The following is a 17060-nucleotide window of genomic DNA, read 5'->3' on the forward strand; positions in this document are numbered from 1 at the left end:
GGCTCCGCTACTCCGAGCTTGAATAAAAGCCCTTTGAAAAGCAGATATTTTACATTAATGGACAGCCATCCAACAAGTTGCTTCAAAGCTCCCTCCCCAATCACCTGGTGTCCCATGGAGAGCTCGCCCCGGCGTCAGCTCCATCTCCTCTTTGATTCCCTCTGCCTCCCCATCATCATCCTCATCATTAGAAGCTGACACGCATGCGGGCGGGCCGGCGAGCGGTTGGCCGGGGCAGGCAGGGGCCGTAATAAGGCCGAGACGCGAGACGAGAGGCTTTGTCTCATGTGCGGCGGAAAGGCTGACCTTTCCGAAGAGCGAGGTCAGCTCCTCGACGTGCGGCTCGAGGCCGAGGGCCTTTGCAGACGCCACATGACGGCGTCCAATTGGATGCGCGCGCGGCCCGCTGGCCGGTAGGGGGAAGCCCTCCTTTCCGGCACCGGATCGCGGATGTCGAAGCGAGAGCGACGTCAAGCGCTGCCTGACAGACTCGCTGGGCGTAGACTCACACTCTCAATTTCAATTAGATCACGGGGCGGCGGGTGTGCCCGTCTATACCGGATAGAAGGTGAGGAAAGATAACGAGGCAGGAAATGTGCTTTACAAAGGACACCAGAAAAAGGGGTGGAATCTATTTTGTTTCTAGAAAATAGTTTCTGTGCATCAACAGACTGAGAAGCGGCACAAAACACATAACAGACTAATGAGATGAATTTAACAAGTCAGCGTCGCACTCAAAAAGCACCGCGTGCCGCATGTAGATCGCAGCTTTTATCGCTGACATACCGCCTTCAGACAGCAGAGTGATGTGTCTTTTATTCTGGAAGCCTGTGTAGTTTTGTGTGAAAAGGAGTGGAGAAACTCACGAGTCACAATAAGCACACTCGGTTTTTCCACTTCTTTTTTTCTTCTATTTTCTCCCGGCGTTTTGCGTCCCGCTGTGCGACTCGCGACGCCATTTAAAATGAGCTGTAGACTACCGCGGGTGAAGCGCTGCCTGCCTGAAGTGTGACTGTGTACACATTTGTTCGCCGTCTCTGTCAGTGTGCGAGTGTGTGTCTGTGTTTGCGCGCGTGTGTTTGTTGGAAAGCTTCAAGTCATCGACGATGGGTTTTGACAAGTGGCACGCTGTCCTCCAGAACGCCGGAGCGAGATGACTGAGGGCTACGTCGATAAACTGAGACGTCGCGGAAAAGGAGATTTCTGGCCTTCACTGCCGTCAGTCGGAGGCGTGGCCGTGTTATCTGTTAACCTGTCAGGACTGACAACAAGACATAACTAGCAGCGTGGAGGAGGAGGAGGAGGAGGAGGAGGAGGAGGAAATCAGTTTTGACCCGCAATGACAAGCAGGCTCTCCTGACAGCCCGAGGTGGAGGAACAGCTAGTTATTACGCAATGTTTATTCACTTTAATTAGCCATGAAAGGAGCTCATTACGGCTCTTTGGTTACAGTTCGTTACGAGCCGCGCCGCAATGTTTTGAGGGAAATGAATTCCCGGGGCTCGTCAGTCGGTATCTTTAGTATATTCTGTGCATAATTAAAATGATTTAGAGGTTTTGTTCGTCGGTGATTATGCATCAGTTTGTTTCCCAGCGATTTAGGTCTCATTTGCAACTCCCAGTACAGCTGTCTCCCCGAACACAGACGACTCCCCCGAACTAACAGAGGAGTAATTACGCCTCACTTGACATCTCTAGTAGCTTTACTTTTAAACAATTAATGATTTTAAGTGTGTAATTACTCTGAAGGTCTCTAAGCGACTTACATTTGGCTTATAACATATAACCTCCGGCTGGAGTGAAGTAAATAATGCAGTCAAAGATTAGAAAACTCTACACATGCAGGCTCAAACTAACGCTTCAATACATTCAAATGAATATACAACTAAGTACGTGAGAATATATTTGGACTCCAAAACGTTGTGAAACAGTGACAGGATTCCACAGACTTTGTTTCCTAACCTTCCCAGACGATAGCGCCTGCTGCATCACCAAGGAACAAACCCATCTTCATGGAAAAGCAGAGCATTTAACTAAATTGCAGAGATTAACTAACTAAAACGTGCAGAAATGCGTTCATGACACCTTTTAAATGGCGTCATTAACGTATTTCTGCACGTTTCAATTAGTTAATCTGGTGCGAAGCCGTTTTTCATGACTTCATGATCGCAGTCTTTGTAACCTATGAATCTGCTACAGTGTGCTTATGGGGGGAAATTAAAGTAAAGATGCTTTAATTTGAGGAAAAAGAAGTCCTTGTAAGGATGGACTTCTGCTCAACTTGGTGTCATGATGTCGGTTAACCTGACCACGATGCTAACGAGGTGAGGTAGGCGTGAAAACACAACAAGTTAAGTGCAAACATGTGTCTTAAGGCCACATGTGTAAAGTGCGTCGACTGTAATGGTGCGACGTCAACAAATAACAAACAACTCTGTTTCTGGTCAAAGCTGCTAATAAAGAAAATCTATCTATCTATAATACTTGATTTAATCCCATTTTACAGTTTTTTTTATGTTTCCATTTCTTACTTGGACTAATAAGTAGGACATGGATAGGGTTAGGGTTAGGAAAGAGCAAGATGTTGATACACCCATGAGTGCATCTTGCTCAACATAATTTGTATTTTTCATTTATATTGTATCACTAGTGTCGGAAGATGAAATAGCTAGCTGGTGTTCCGTCATTGAAACGTGCCATTAAGCCGGAACAATATAAATTTAGGCGAAGTTCTACACATAAGAGGTCTAGCATTGCTTATTTTCTTTCCCCTCCCTTTTGCGCCAACATCTGCTCCATTCCTGTCCTCCACCTCCTCCCCATCCTTTCATGTGTGGCTCTCCTCATCGCCTTCTCCATCATCACTCCTCCTACTGGGGGTTTACTCTCCGAGTGTTGCGTTGCGCGGCCCACGCAGCACCGAGCGGCGCGGGCCGCGGCGCTGCCAGTGAAAACACCGGAGTGTAACAGGATAACGAGAGAGGGAGAGAGGGCCTCTCTGTTCTCCGCCGCCTCAGCGTTTTCTGATCCACCCCCACCCCCTCTCGGCCTCCACCCTCGCCCCTAAACCCAGGGTATCTGGATCGGCTGCACCAGTGCGGGGTTCCAAAAAGATCCTCCAAAGACCAGAGGAAGCTTGAATTTAACCTGCGACTTATATTGTTATCTGAAAGGATGCGAGAGCACGGGTTTCAGCTTTCCGCCTATGTAAATCACTTTCTTTGTGTCTCCCAACAACAAGCCACAGTGCTGTCATCACCCTCCTCTGCTCCTCTGACCCCTCGTTCGCTCCTGCCCTCCCAAAAGGACTCCGATCGATAACCAACACGTGACTCTTTAACACACACACACACTGTGGCCGACGGTAAGGGTTTGGATTCGCGGGTCTTTTTCAGACCTGGCTGGGACGGGGTACATTTTCTGGCTGAGCGGGCTCACATCCCGTTTGTGAGTCTTGGCCGCCTGACTGGCAGTTTCTCTCCAGTCTCCAGGGTCCTCCGAGGTGTTGAACGCACAAGTATACAAACGCACGCTCGCGCACACACAAGAACATGCCTACGGATGTAAATCCACACACACGGACACACGCTAAACACAAATGTTCAGTATTCATAATTCAACTGGCTAACATTATTTCCCAGGAGCTCTTTCTGTCAAGAGTTTAGTCATTTGAATCCACTTAAACGGAGAGCGGATCTTTCAGTGTCCTCTGGAATAACACGGCGAGCATTGAACTGAGGTCACGTATCAGTTTAGACAGTTGGCTGCATAATTTATGTAAAGTTGAAACATCTCTGGTGTCAGACGCGGTTCATGCATAGACCATGGCTCATACGGCCGCCGTGCCACAACCAGCCAAAGTTAAGAGACCGTAATAATGTCATCCTCTCTGAGGAAGAGCATCTTATCGTGTGTGTGTGTGTGCAACCTGACATCAGGTTAAAGACTTGGGGGTTAACAACTTCATGAATTAAACAGCTTCTCTTGTGATAAAACTCAAACTGAAGCCAGGAACAGAAACGGCCTTTTCATGAAAAGAATAGGAAAGGGTGAAAGGAATTTCACTTTTACTTTGCTGTTGTAGTTTGGAACTGAAACACAAACAGCGTCAACTCAATAGATGAGTGTTGTTGGCCCATGATTGCTCTATTCTTGCATAAGAAGTGAGAGTTAATGTTAAACTACGGGGGATACGTGACACCCGTACCTCAGAATACAATTAAACCTAAAGTAAATGCTGCTTTGTGACGTTTATAATTGTTATTCTTTGTTGAGGTTGTGGGAGGGAGGTGTGGATATAACTCTCAACCAATTGTGTTCTGTCTGCTGTTCTGTGGGCTCATGGTGCCCCTTTATGTGAACGACACGGGAGATTAGTGGGAACTAAAAATGACTGGGAGCTTCTATGTCGTGCAGTACACAGCGCTTACTGACTTACAGGCAGCAGTTCCACAACTGTTTATTGATGAAAAGACTGCTCAAAAAGACATCTGCAATCTCTGCAATCAAACAAATACTTCTTCTGAGCTTCAATTGCTGTAATTTCGCTGACAAGAACCATCAAAGTTAACCTGACGTGCCAGGTAAGTTTGTGACACAACCCAGTGAGAAACAGTCGTTGGAAACTGTTTGGAGAAAAATGGCAGGCGCTTTCAAAAGATACTTGGCAGGTGATTGGATGAACCGCCTGCCAATCAAACTCTTGCCGATGCTGACCTGGAGAAGAGAGACAACTTATTTTTCTGTGGAGAAAAACCTTCAATGAGGTTCTTTGCTTAATAGTCTCCAGTTCTGATATAACTGATGCTATTGTAGCCGCCATTGTTGTCACCTCCCACACCTGAGACACGTTCAAAGCTGCCAGGACTATTGAAGAAGACTTGAAACTAGAGATTAAGACAAAAACTCATGTTTACTGATGGAATCAATCAAGAAAGAAGTAGAGTCACTTTCTTATAGCCCTCTATACAGCCAGAGTAGTCGCCCCCGACTGGCCATTAAAAATAATAAGTTAATAATAAGTTTAAGACCCGTCTTTACTGGCTTCACTCCTCAGAATGGCAGCGTCAGTAAAGTGTCAAGTTGTTAACGTCAACTACACTCTTTTCCTCACTCTATCTATACAATCTTTTTTATTTATTTTTTTTACAAAGAATGCTGATGGCCATTAGAAAGATTGCAGGTTTAAAACACTTCCACATTGACTCCACATTTCAGATGCGGAGGTTTTCCGCCAGCTTGAAGCCTGACGACTTTCCACAAATTGCATCAATTAAACATGGCGAATCGTGTATGTCTGGCGGTTGTAATCACATCCGCGTACTCATAAAACTGTGAAATCCAGGAGTGAACGGTCTCTGGCTTCCACGTGGGCCCAATAAAAGCTACTGCGACTCAGTTCTTACTTTCGGGTTGGATTAAACACCTTCAGAGGGACAAATAGTGAAGTAACTCACTTTAAGCACTAACAAGTGGCCCTATTCTCTAATGCACTGACGGTGAATGCAGGACACTGGCCCTCCGTCACACTCTACTGACGCACAGTGAGCTGCAGACTGTAACAATATGTGTATGCGCTTGCATGCATGTGCATCTGTGCGTGAATGTCTGTCCGCATGTGTCTACATGTGCACACTTTTGTGTGTGTGTGTGTGTGTGTGTGTGTGTGTGTGTGTGTGTGTGTGTGTGTGTGTGTGTGTGTGTTCGTTCTACATGTCTGGTGTGTGCATTTGCGGGCGCGTGCTGGTGTGTGAGAGGTGCTCCCCGTCGCTTCGGCCGCGCCACCATGCCATCTGGAGAGGAAATCGAGTGTGAAGTACAGTATAGTTTGGGACCAAGCTCCGTGGCAGCGGCTCAGCAGTTAGTTCATTAGTTCCAAACTTCCAGGGATTAGGGGAGAATCTCTACGGCAGGGAGGCAAGGGTGGGTGGGGAGTTGGAGGGTGGGGGGTCAGGGAGGATGGAGGGACCCATGTGGGCAAAAGAGATGGAGGGAGAGAGAAAGAGAGAGAGAAAACACCAGGAGGAATACTGGACCATAGGGCACGGAGAGACAGTGCGATAACATGAGAGAGAGAGCTAAGCAATCTTGACCCGGCGAGGGGAGAGGAGCGAGGGAGGGAGGGAGGGACAATGAGAGAGAACAAGACAGCGAGGGAGAGAGGAGGAGAGAGGACAGGTGTAGCCGTCAGTTCCGCTCCGGGGTTTCAACCTGCCCTCCCTCTTCCTCCACCCCACTGATCATACAGATATGATGATATGTGTAAGAGTGTTAGAGCAGTCAGCCTCGTCTTCCCTCCCCTCTCTCCTCCTCCTCCTCCTCCTCCTCCCCCTCCACTTCTCTCCCCTCTGGGTCTGTGGTGACAGTTAGCAAGCTCTAGGTGGCTCCTACCCTTTACTCCTTTATCTCATCTCCCCGCATGGTAAGCAGCCGATCCGGAGCGCGGACATTTTTCCGGAGTCAAGGCGGCAGGCAATTAAAGCGGGCACCGCCGGATTTCTATTTCCAAGGGGAGGGGGTGGACTGACCTTCATGGCGTACCTTTTTTTTGTCATGAATATCCTTCCCTGTTTTAAGGTGAAGGTGACAGATAATGAAAAGAATACATTAGTGAACACATAATAGGAGGGTGGTTGTGGGCAGCAGCCCCATTTAAGGCCTATCCACGCGTACCCATAACCCTTTGCTGCCTTGTTACCAAAACAGCGGTTCCGGGTGGCATTTAGCGAGCTCAGTCTCCGCTTTGCTTTTATTCTTGCTCCCTAGAAAAAAGGGGGGAAAAAGAAAAAGAAACGGGCTTGCATTATGAGACCATTGTTGCTGCCTGGCATCTCTTTGGCAAACACACAGTGCCGACTGCGAGGTCGTCATGGCGAATATAAATCGCGGCTACGGTATACGCTGTAGAAATTGTCAGTCCAAAGACCGACTCACAATGTAAAAGCTGCATATTGTGTATTTACAATGCCGCTGGTCCCAGAACAGATCTTAATCTCACATGCTAGGATGGGATGATGAGGACATCTACCGCCAGTGACAATCGTTCAATTCAGCTGAATGTTTGCACACACGGGCAGATGATAAAGAGTCCTGAAACACGCGCGTCAGAGCTGCATGAAACGAGGCCATGATCTTCCACATGAAAGGAATTTGCCGGTCCACAAGGAAAAACTGGGTAATGCGAGCTGCGGTGGACATATTGGGAGCCAGAGGCCGAGAGAGCAACGGGAGATGCTCGATGCTGAAAGTTTATTGAAGCTTGAATTCAAGGAGAATCAAGTAACAGCAATACAACTGATATCTCACCTATTACACGGCCACCGCTCAAATCTGAAGGGCACCGCTTTTTTAGTAAAATGATCGAGAAAGAAAGTCATCTTTTATTAATCCCCTTGGGGAAATTCTTCTCTGCATTTGACACATCCTAAGGAGCAGTGGCCTGTGAGGCGCCCGGGAAGCAACTAGGTGCTAGGTGTCTTGCTCAGGGACACTTCGACATGTGAACTAGCGGGGGGGGGGGGCCACGACTGTGGATCGAACCGGCTACCTTGTGGTAACGGGACGACCACTCATCCCCCTGAGCTACAGCCGCCTTAATGAGGTCAACCACTCCACTCAGCGTCACGTGTTTAAGTTGTTGCAAAGTCCTAAATGCGTACACAAGCAAACCTAATCAGAGGTCAGGACCTGCTCAGTCAGTCAGTAAGTCAGAAGCCTCTGGGGATGTCCGCAGCTCACGGCTGCTCAGAGGATTGTTGGCACTTTCACTAGCTTGGGAATGTGTGTATGTTATGAGCACTGATGCCCCCGATGAAGAAACTAATAAAGATGCCAGGTGTCGTGACCTTTCATGCTGGTCTAGCAGCTACTGTATCTATTGAGCAGCAACTGACCTCAGGTCTGGATCAGCGGTCAGAGGTCAAAAGGTGAACAGGATGAATTCTCGACACGTTCTTGTGTTTTCATAGACCTACGGCTAAAGTGCTTGGGGATTATATATATATATTTTTTAAATGCGTGGAAGTGCTGGTTGTGGTTAATAATAATAATAATAATAATAATAATAATAATACATTTAATTTATATAGCACTTTTTATGGTACTCAAATACACAAAACATTTTAAAATCATAAAAGTTATGCAATACAAGCACATAAATAAATAATAAAAAATAAATGGAGCACACAATCACACATTGAAAGCATTAAGAATGTGTGTTATCCGATCATGCGAGGACGCATGAAAGCGCTTTGAGGACTGATCTCGCTCAAAGTGGGATCCAATCAGCTGGGCAAGACCACATGCCGAGGTGGTTGAGTTTGGAGCTCAGTGAGGTGGACAGCATGTGGCCACAATCTATCAACCGTAGGTCTACATCATCTTCTTCTTCTGAGTCTAAGATACTGCCCATAAAAACCCAACATTTCCTGAATTTTGCCAATAAAAATAAAAGCCTTTAAATACTAAAATGACATGGGGTCCAGAGGTAAATGTCCTCATCAACAGACGAGTGGAGGTTTGTTAGCGGCGTAGCTTCTTAAAAGTGACTGCATTTATTCATTTGATGCCATATTCTTCACTGATTCTTCACTTCAAGTGATTTTTATTATCTCAACTATGACCAAAACAAGACAAGATTTTCAGAGGCAATAATGTAGTTGTAACTACACAACAACCCCCTTGGATTTCCAATTGCCACAGTGGAGAAAGACGCTGTGTGTATGGGAAGTGAAGAAAAGGTGCCAGTAGGAAAGGTGCATTATGTTGTTGAGTTAATAACTCATTTCTATATGAGCAGCATGACCTGGCGACCACATAATATGTTACAGGATTTTGGCTCACAGTGGCGGGGTCAATTAAAGTTAAATGTGGACATATGGTGTAAAAAAAGAAACCCGGCTGAAATCGGAAGGTGTGCATTGTGCTGTGTGGTCTGAGGAGGAGAACGCAACGTGGATATTAGGCAAGGGACGGTGATTCAGGAGCCATGCTACTTTTTTTCCCCATAATATGCTAATTCCCCCCTTCATTTAGGTCTAAAAGGCATCCTCCACAGGTACAAGCCACGAACGAACATTGAAGAGGCCCTTTGAAAAGAAAATGAATCCCATCATACTTGAAATGCACAAGTTTCCTGGAACTTAAGATGTTAAAGCTGCAAATAATGTCTTGTGTTTCCAGTAAAATGAGCGGGTTTCTGAGAGAAAATGAAATGCTTTTTGCCAAAACAAGATAAAGACATCGTGGACCTGTCACATGCTGACAGGCCGACATCCACCGTCTGAGTTCTCCTCAAGCCTGAGTGGCTGCTCCAGCGCTGCATTCCTCTCCACGTTGCCCCTCCCCCCCACCCGTAATAAAGACAGAAGCTCTGACATCCGCCAACTCCATCGCGGGGTCACAGCTTTAGCCCGTCAGTCACACAGGGCCATCGTCTTATTGCCTTTGTCTCCTACAGGAACAGCCTCCAGCCATGTCAATCATCTTTATTATCATGACTTAAAAACCTTTGTTGGTTAACTTTTTTTTCTTTTACCCAGGACCCCCTTCTTTATCCCACTCTCCAATCACGATTTCATGGGCAGCTCGGCCGAGCCAATGGGGAGGTTGCGTGGGCGGGGGGAAGAATGCTTTTAACCTGCTGCATCTGGTGCTTTCCCGCTGCTCGCCCAGCAGGATGTGGTCACCTTGTTTTAAAAGGACTCTGATAAGGGGGAGGAGGGCGCGCTGCCTTTATGCACATCATAATAAAGAGCCAAACATGCTTGTTCTAAACATCTCACTTAGTTAGTTTTCCTGTCGGTGATTAAGACCAAGCACCTGTCCCCGATTTCAGTTTTCCGATCCACCCCCTTTCCTTCAGGCAGGATCGCACAGCTGTGCATGTGCACGGCCGACCCGCCTCCTGCGAACTTCTGCGTTCGCCCCCCCGTGCGTCTGTGTGTATCTAATGTACCTTTTTGCCGAGGGCCACGCCGTCCTCGCAGTCCAGGACGGCGCAGTCGACGTCCAGTGACGCCAGCTTCCTCAACTTTCGCTCGTCGTTCCCGGGGCAGTAGAGCACGGCCCTGCGGGGCGTGTAGCGCGGCGAGGGGCCCGTCGAGTGACGGAGAGAACGCCGCGCTTCGGCGTGCGCCCGCCAGGGTGCGGGCAGGAGCCGACCGCCCCCCCTGTCAACACAAACATGAACACGCCTGAGCACATGCACACAAGTTTGTGTCGTCGGTACTTTGGTGCATACATTACTCATGACAACATACTGCATCCATACAGGGCTAAGGGCGATGAATAATCAAAGGTTGTTGCTGCATTCATCTTCATAATATTCTGCAGTGTTTTTCTATTTTTTTTTTTATCATTAAACGGGAAAGGAGGCGTCCTCCTCCAGACTGGAGCGAAAGTCTGGAAACGTTTCATTTGCAGAGCTCTGTTTGCCCTTCAGCTGTCCATTGAAGTGGATGAGAGACGCTGACCTGTGCTTTGGCGGCCTTTGTTGAGGACAAACTCACCCAAACACTGAGCCACTCATATGCTAATGCCGCCACAGTGCTGAATATCGAGGAAAGAAGTGAAAGAGTAAGGGTGTCAGCACAGTGGCTGCAGCTGAGTCATGGGAACAGTCACGTTTGGGGAATACAGGAGTGTTGTAGTGGTATTGTGGTGCAGGTTTTAAAAAGCCAAAATACTGTACCTTCATTACTTCTATTGGTATCTACTTCATGGATGATGATGATGCTCTGTTAGTCACACAATGACAAAATGGACGAACATTACATTACATTTCATTTAGCTGACGCTTTTATCCAAAGCCACGGGCGATAACTGAATTAAATTGTGAGAACAAACTCAGAAGAAGAATCAGGAAAGTACAATTTCTTCAATAAAGTAAAACTACAAAGTGTTACTAGTAAGTACAACAAAGTGCAATTAGTAAGTGCTACTGCTGCGCTACCTTCCTTCAGTGTTTCACAATCTATTCCTGAACCTACCGAAGTAGTTTCGTTCCCAGTGAAGACGGAAGTTTATTTAAAAAAAGAAAGTATCTTCTGTCGCAAACTAAAAACACATGTTTATCGACTACGCCTTGAATAAGTTAGGTTTAACCGTCAAAGCGATTTGCTTAGGTTTAGGAAAAGTTCCTTGTTTGGGTTAAAATAACTCCAAAAGTGCTGTTACATATGTACAGGAAGTTACTTGACAAATATTTCCCGTTGACTTCTCGTTTCACATGTAAATGAGGGTCTATTTGGAGTCAAATCGACCATGAAGTCGTATGCCTTCGGGCGGGTCTACTGTAATTGACAGGTCTCTGTATGTTGGCTCCATCCACCTCCACTTCCCTGCCGCCCTGCGTGGGCTTTGGCGGTCTTTATACTTCCTCGTCAATATGCAGCATGATGTTGTGGGAAGCTATAAATTGCGCTGCTTTCTTTTTTGTAGGTCTACGAACGTTGGGCCGGCTCAACGACTTTCTCGTACAATCAATGAAACGTTCAGGTTACAGCACAGCAAGCAAGTCGTTTCCAGGGTTCGTCATTACTCAACGAAGTGTGGCGAAAACAACGGCGCTGAGTAAAGCGTCACAGTATCAGTTACTTTTTCAATTTGGATGCTTCGTTCAAATGCTCCGTGGCGTCTTTGCCCTCCACTGGATGTTTCCTACAAGTTTAGAAAACATGCAACAAACTGTTTTTGGTGGCTACTTTATGTCTCCATGAAAATATGAAAAGGGTATTTACTCAGATTACCATGCAATGTAATAACAGGACGACCGGTTGTTGCTCCTCACATCTACATGCACACGAGTCAATAAAGTTGACACAAAGTCGAGCAGTGACTTTAGCCCGTGTGCCCCCCCTCTCAGCCGCCCACACCGATAATCACAATAATTGTGCACACGTCCTAATTCCGTCAATCTGGCCTCCGAAAACAACTGACCTTCATGAGTAGCTAAATGTTGAGGATCGGAAGCATCGAGGAACAGCTTCTCTCATCATCCATCTCTCGCTGGGTATCAGAAGAAGCCCTTCGAGGGATCATATTTGTAATTAGTGTCTTCTTAAAGAAGGCAGAAGAAAGAGAGAAAAGGAGGAAAGGGGTGTGTGTGTGGGGGCGGGGGGATGAATGAGTCTCTTTTCTTGTCTTTCGTTCTCTTAGAAAAGGAGCAGAAAGTCACTTCAATAGCCACCTAATCCCGTCAACTACGCTCCCACACGCCCTCCAGTCCCAATCAGGCCTAATCTGCACTGAGATGTTGCGCTTGTAGCGGGCAGTTAAAACCCAATTCAGGTTGCTCCCAGCAGTTCACTGCCTCCAGGTATAGAGAGACTGGGAAGAGTGTTAACAAAAGGCTTAGGAGGGGGCAATATGGCAAAAGGTTGACACCAGACAAATGGATGAGCTCACAGTTATTTCAGGGACAAAAAGCTACAAGAGAGAGGAAGAAAGAGAGACAGAGACTGTCTCTGTGCGTATACCGCTCAGGGGGGAACTTACTAAGTGCCCACATAAAAAGGCAAATATCTTATAATGTAATTGAAGTAAAAAACAGAAGATGTTTTATTATGAGGGGAGAAAATCGAGAACTGGGAGAGGAAGCGGAGGCGCCTTGATGTTGGCTGGAGACAAGACACGAGAAGCAGAGACCAAAAGACCTTGTTTCTTTCCACCCTAAACTCCACAGTGCTACTTTCTGTCTGCTCTTTTACAGTTTTACAGTAAACTGGCAACTAAACGGTTAAAAGAAAAAAGGTGTATCTTTTTTTTGTTACCCTGGCATGGAAGTAACTACAGGAGGGAGAAGTATTTCACAAAAAGCTTCTTCTGTTCTCATTAAAAAATAAAACATGAAAACCAAACATAAAACCACATCTGAAAAGATAACAGGCCGACAGGATGAGACGGGCTGCATCCTGTACATTAAAGTCAGGCTGTAAAAAAAAACTAAAAACAAATGTGCCCATCAAAGCCCAATGTGACGTGTCCAACAAGTCTTCAATATGTTCAACATGTAAAATATGTTTGTCACACGTGACAGTGACAAGCAACAAACTGTCACATGTGAGATGCAACCAGAGAATGTTTGCTGGAATATTTAATACAAAAAGATCATAACCCAAATCGTTGTGGATCAAGTAATCAACATGTGCTTTCAGACCTAAACATACGATGTAAAGATACAAAGTGGGCTTTCTGTTTTGACCTCAGAAAAATGACTTTATTGGAGGTAAATCAGAATCAGCTTTAATCAGAATGAGATTCAGCTTTAAGGGCCGTGTAAATTTGCATATTCATGGGATTTAATTCCAGTTTCTCTTTGCTCTTCCTACATATACAAAAGATAAATATGAAAGACAAAAAAAAGACATTAAAAAAGCAGGTGATGGAGCTGAATTCCACTGAAACCTTACATCTTTCTGCCCATTGTTGTTCCTAATAATACGTGGACAGGAAACAAAAGACAGGTGTACTCTCAACAATATGGCGAGTAATGTAGACCTAAATAATACGTGCGCACCTGGGGAATGACGTTCTACACTTTATTTTGCCCCAACATTTGCTGGGACAACATCCAAGCCTGAAAACGAAAAATACGGTCATCACACCGTGCACGTTAGAGATCCATGGAATTGGTAAAAACGGAAAAATGTAATTTGTAAAATGAGTTAAGAGTTGCTGTGCTGCCGTGCACCTACAGTAAATGTTATCATTCGGTAGTAAACTCATCATGCTGAAGTGTTGCTAACATGGAAACTGAAGCGCTTCAGTTCAATAACATATGTAGGAACGTGTGATTCTATAAATAAACTTTTTCATTCAGTTTATTATTATGATTCTGCTCTCATTCGTTTAAGAGTCATTGCAACTGATAGAATACAAAACATGTACATATAAATAAATATATAAAAATTGTTGGATTTTTAAATGGCAAAAGCGGTGGCAAAAATGAACCATTACATCACAGATACATCGATTGGAGTCTCTCGGCACAGTCAACTAACACACACACACACACACACACACACACACACACACACACACACACACACACACACAATAAACAACCTGGATATTTCTATTTACACCATGGCACATCTGGCGGGCATTTCCCCCTGATTAGATCACTAGATATATATATGGCAAATATATATATATATATATATATATATATATATATATATATATATATACATATATATATATATATATATATATATATATATATATATATATACATATATATATATATATATATATATATATATATATTTCTTTTTTTTTACATGAAAGGTTATGATAACACAGGGCTGTGTGGCTAAATTAGCAGCTGTAAAGTGGTGGGACCGGCCGCAGTGACGACGTTTACTGGTCTGAGATCAGAGCTAAGTGTGTGTTAGTGGGTTTATATGGTGCTGGATGGGACTGGTTCTCATTAGCAGCCGACCCGGGCCCAATGGCATTAAAGGGGGAGGATGAGGGGTGGATGTGGGTCGGGGGGTAGAATGTGGTAAGAGCGTGGTAGGCTTTGTGTTAGACTAGACACGGGCCTTCCTGAGGCGTGAACCCTGAGCGGGAGGTCATATTTAAACCTATACCGCCAACAGCCAGAAAAATACGTTGTTCTTCTACACTTTCAGGCTTTTTTTGTTCTGGTGACACGATACTTGTCATGATACAGTGCCGATATTACGAAATATTGTGCTCCTGGAAGCAGTCTGGGCTCATCCAGCATTCGTAGACATCCCACATAATACTTTAGTATGTTACCCTCATTTTAACCCAAATGGAGACTTTTCCCTGAACCTAACGTAGTAGTTTTGTTGCCTAAATCTAACCGAGCAGTTTCCTGTGAAGACACACGTTCATTTTGCATGCAACCAGCGAAAATTGCCTTAATATCTTTTGTGGGAAAACGCAGAAAGAAATGTGTTTATTTATGTAAGAGATCACACGAACCGTTGTACCATGATACATTGTTGTAAGCAAGACTATTCATGGCAATATTTTTAAATCTGCTATGAATCAAAGTATGAAGCAACATTATGCATGAAATCAGAGTGAAAAATGTAAAACGATTACCTCGCTGCGTAATCTGCACTTGCATTTATCCCTGAAAGATCCAACATCCCAGCACTGCTTTGATAGGGCGCGCACATTGAGGGGGCACGTCTCTTTACAAATGGAATGAAGTATTGACGGAGATAATCTTTGCAGGCAAACTGTTTCTTCCAACAAAAAAAATGGAGCGTTTAAAAAATAAAACATGGAGAAAGTATCACGAAACAGAATTTTCTTAAACCCCGACACAGTATACGGCTCTTCTCCAGCCTTTTACATGCAGATTAGTGTCTGCCTTGTGTATCTTGGACAAAGACGTTGAGCTATCTACTGATCTTCAGTCCCACAGAACGGCCTCTGATGATCTGACACTCGCTGCAACGTTCTCTGTAGTGTGCAACTACAATAAATCCACCTTGAGCCACATATCCTTGAACTACACGTCTTATCTCCGCCGCTTCCACACAACTACTGATGTACACCTTTGCAATATTCAGCCCCAAGTTTTATCTCGGAAATCCCCAGTCATGTAATCCAGACGGGTGCGGCGATTTCTCTCAAGGTAACGGGTAATGTCACGAAGGAGCTAAAGACCATATAAGGATCGGGGACTTCACACCTATATTACACAGGCTTGCTGACAGTTTTCTTTTTTTAAATTTTTAATCTCACTTCCTCTATGAACCTATGAACTGTATCAGAGTTCATCGGTTCACCACAGATCTATTTTGGTATTTCTCACAGTTTGTTCTGGTTATCGATTTTTAATAACTGAGAAGTTTTAAGACCGTCATCCTCAGAAAAAGCTACGGTATCAGTCCAGCCTTACCTAAATCATAATTTCACAAACATTAAAATATCTGTGTGTGTGTGTGTGTGTGTGTGTTACATTAATGGTGTGCAGTTAATAATAAATTATCGTTCAGGCCTCTTTCGCTGCAGCGTACCACAGCCTATCCAGTAGAAACGAGAGGACGGGTATATTAGATCTTAATAAATATTCCACTCGATACAACAGCCATGTTATATCCAGCCACTGCTGATTGCGTCCTGGTGGTCAATATTGTACTGTAAGAATTGCCTGTAGTAATTGCTTCATTATCATGACATGATGATCACCATTTCCTGTAACTCCGCTGGCCTCCACCTGGCAGCATAATGGCCTAATTCAAGCGGTAATATTCATCGTACCACATGAATTACTGCAGATAACAAGAGGCCCCACTCCAAAACAGACCTCGACGACGACCTCCCTCTCAATATGTAGATTCCCACAATTATCTCCAGAGTGCCGGTGCAAGGTGGAAGCTGTGTCGAAAATGCACAAAATTAAAGATCTGAGTTTCTAGCCCACAATAACCAGCCACTTCTTAATAAGCGCCGCCACCTCAAAGTGTGGTTTGCATAAGAGTTCAGATTAAATGTGGTGAAAATAAAGAAGGAATAAAGAGTATGTGGGGAATCAATGGTTCCTGAGGCATGTCCGAAATAAAATGGTCGAAAAGTCATCAATATTTACCTTGCTTTGTGTGCACCTGCCTGTCTGACGCTTTTTTGGTTTGCTTTTTGGAGTGAAAAAAATTTGCCCCTTCACTCAGCATGATGCTGTAGTGTGGTGTGTGTGTGTGTGTGTGTGTGTGTGTGTGTGTGTGTGTGTGTGTAGGGGCTTCACACTGCCTCAGGTCTGAGAACACAATTGGATGGCAGAGAAATGCTGAAAAATTAACCAGAGACACCCCAAGACCGGGGAGGGAGAGAATCAAACACTTGTGTTCTACTTTTTTCCTCTTCTCGGCCCCCCTGTTTCTTTTGCTTGCCCTCCAGCAAATTGGGAGCTAGGATGAGCAATCCGTCCCCGGTCACCTCCCAAACCCTCAGATTAGATGAGATGGGGGGGCAGCCCACTAGACCTGCTGACATTAATACAGAGTCCCACTGAAGTATTCTGCTACCAAACTGAGCGGTTGATTTGAAAACACCGGACATTCAATATGCTCTGAGCA

The 17060-nt window shown here is 45.1% G+C and overlaps 1 protein-coding gene across 1 annotated transcript in view; it reads right to left on the bottom strand.

The window, feature by feature from the left end:
- Nucleotides 1-17060, bottom strand: part of clybl (citrate lyase beta like) — a 59135-nt gene that overhangs the window by 16488 nt on the left and 25587 nt on the right. The window contains exon 2 of the mRNA XM_068572642.1: nucleotides 9956-10169. Coding sequence (XP_068428743.1) covers nucleotides 9956-10169 — 214 coding nt within the window. The remainder of the gene's footprint in view (nucleotides 1-9955; nucleotides 10170-17060) is intronic.

Source organism: Clinocottus analis, unplaced genomic scaffold (assembly GCF_023055335.1).
Source record: "Clinocottus analis isolate CAN_PGR_092001 unplaced genomic scaffold, fCliAna1.0.p SCAF_12, whole genome shotgun sequence".
Lineage (NCBI taxonomy): Eukaryota > Metazoa > Chordata > Actinopteri > Perciformes > Cottidae > Clinocottus > Clinocottus analis.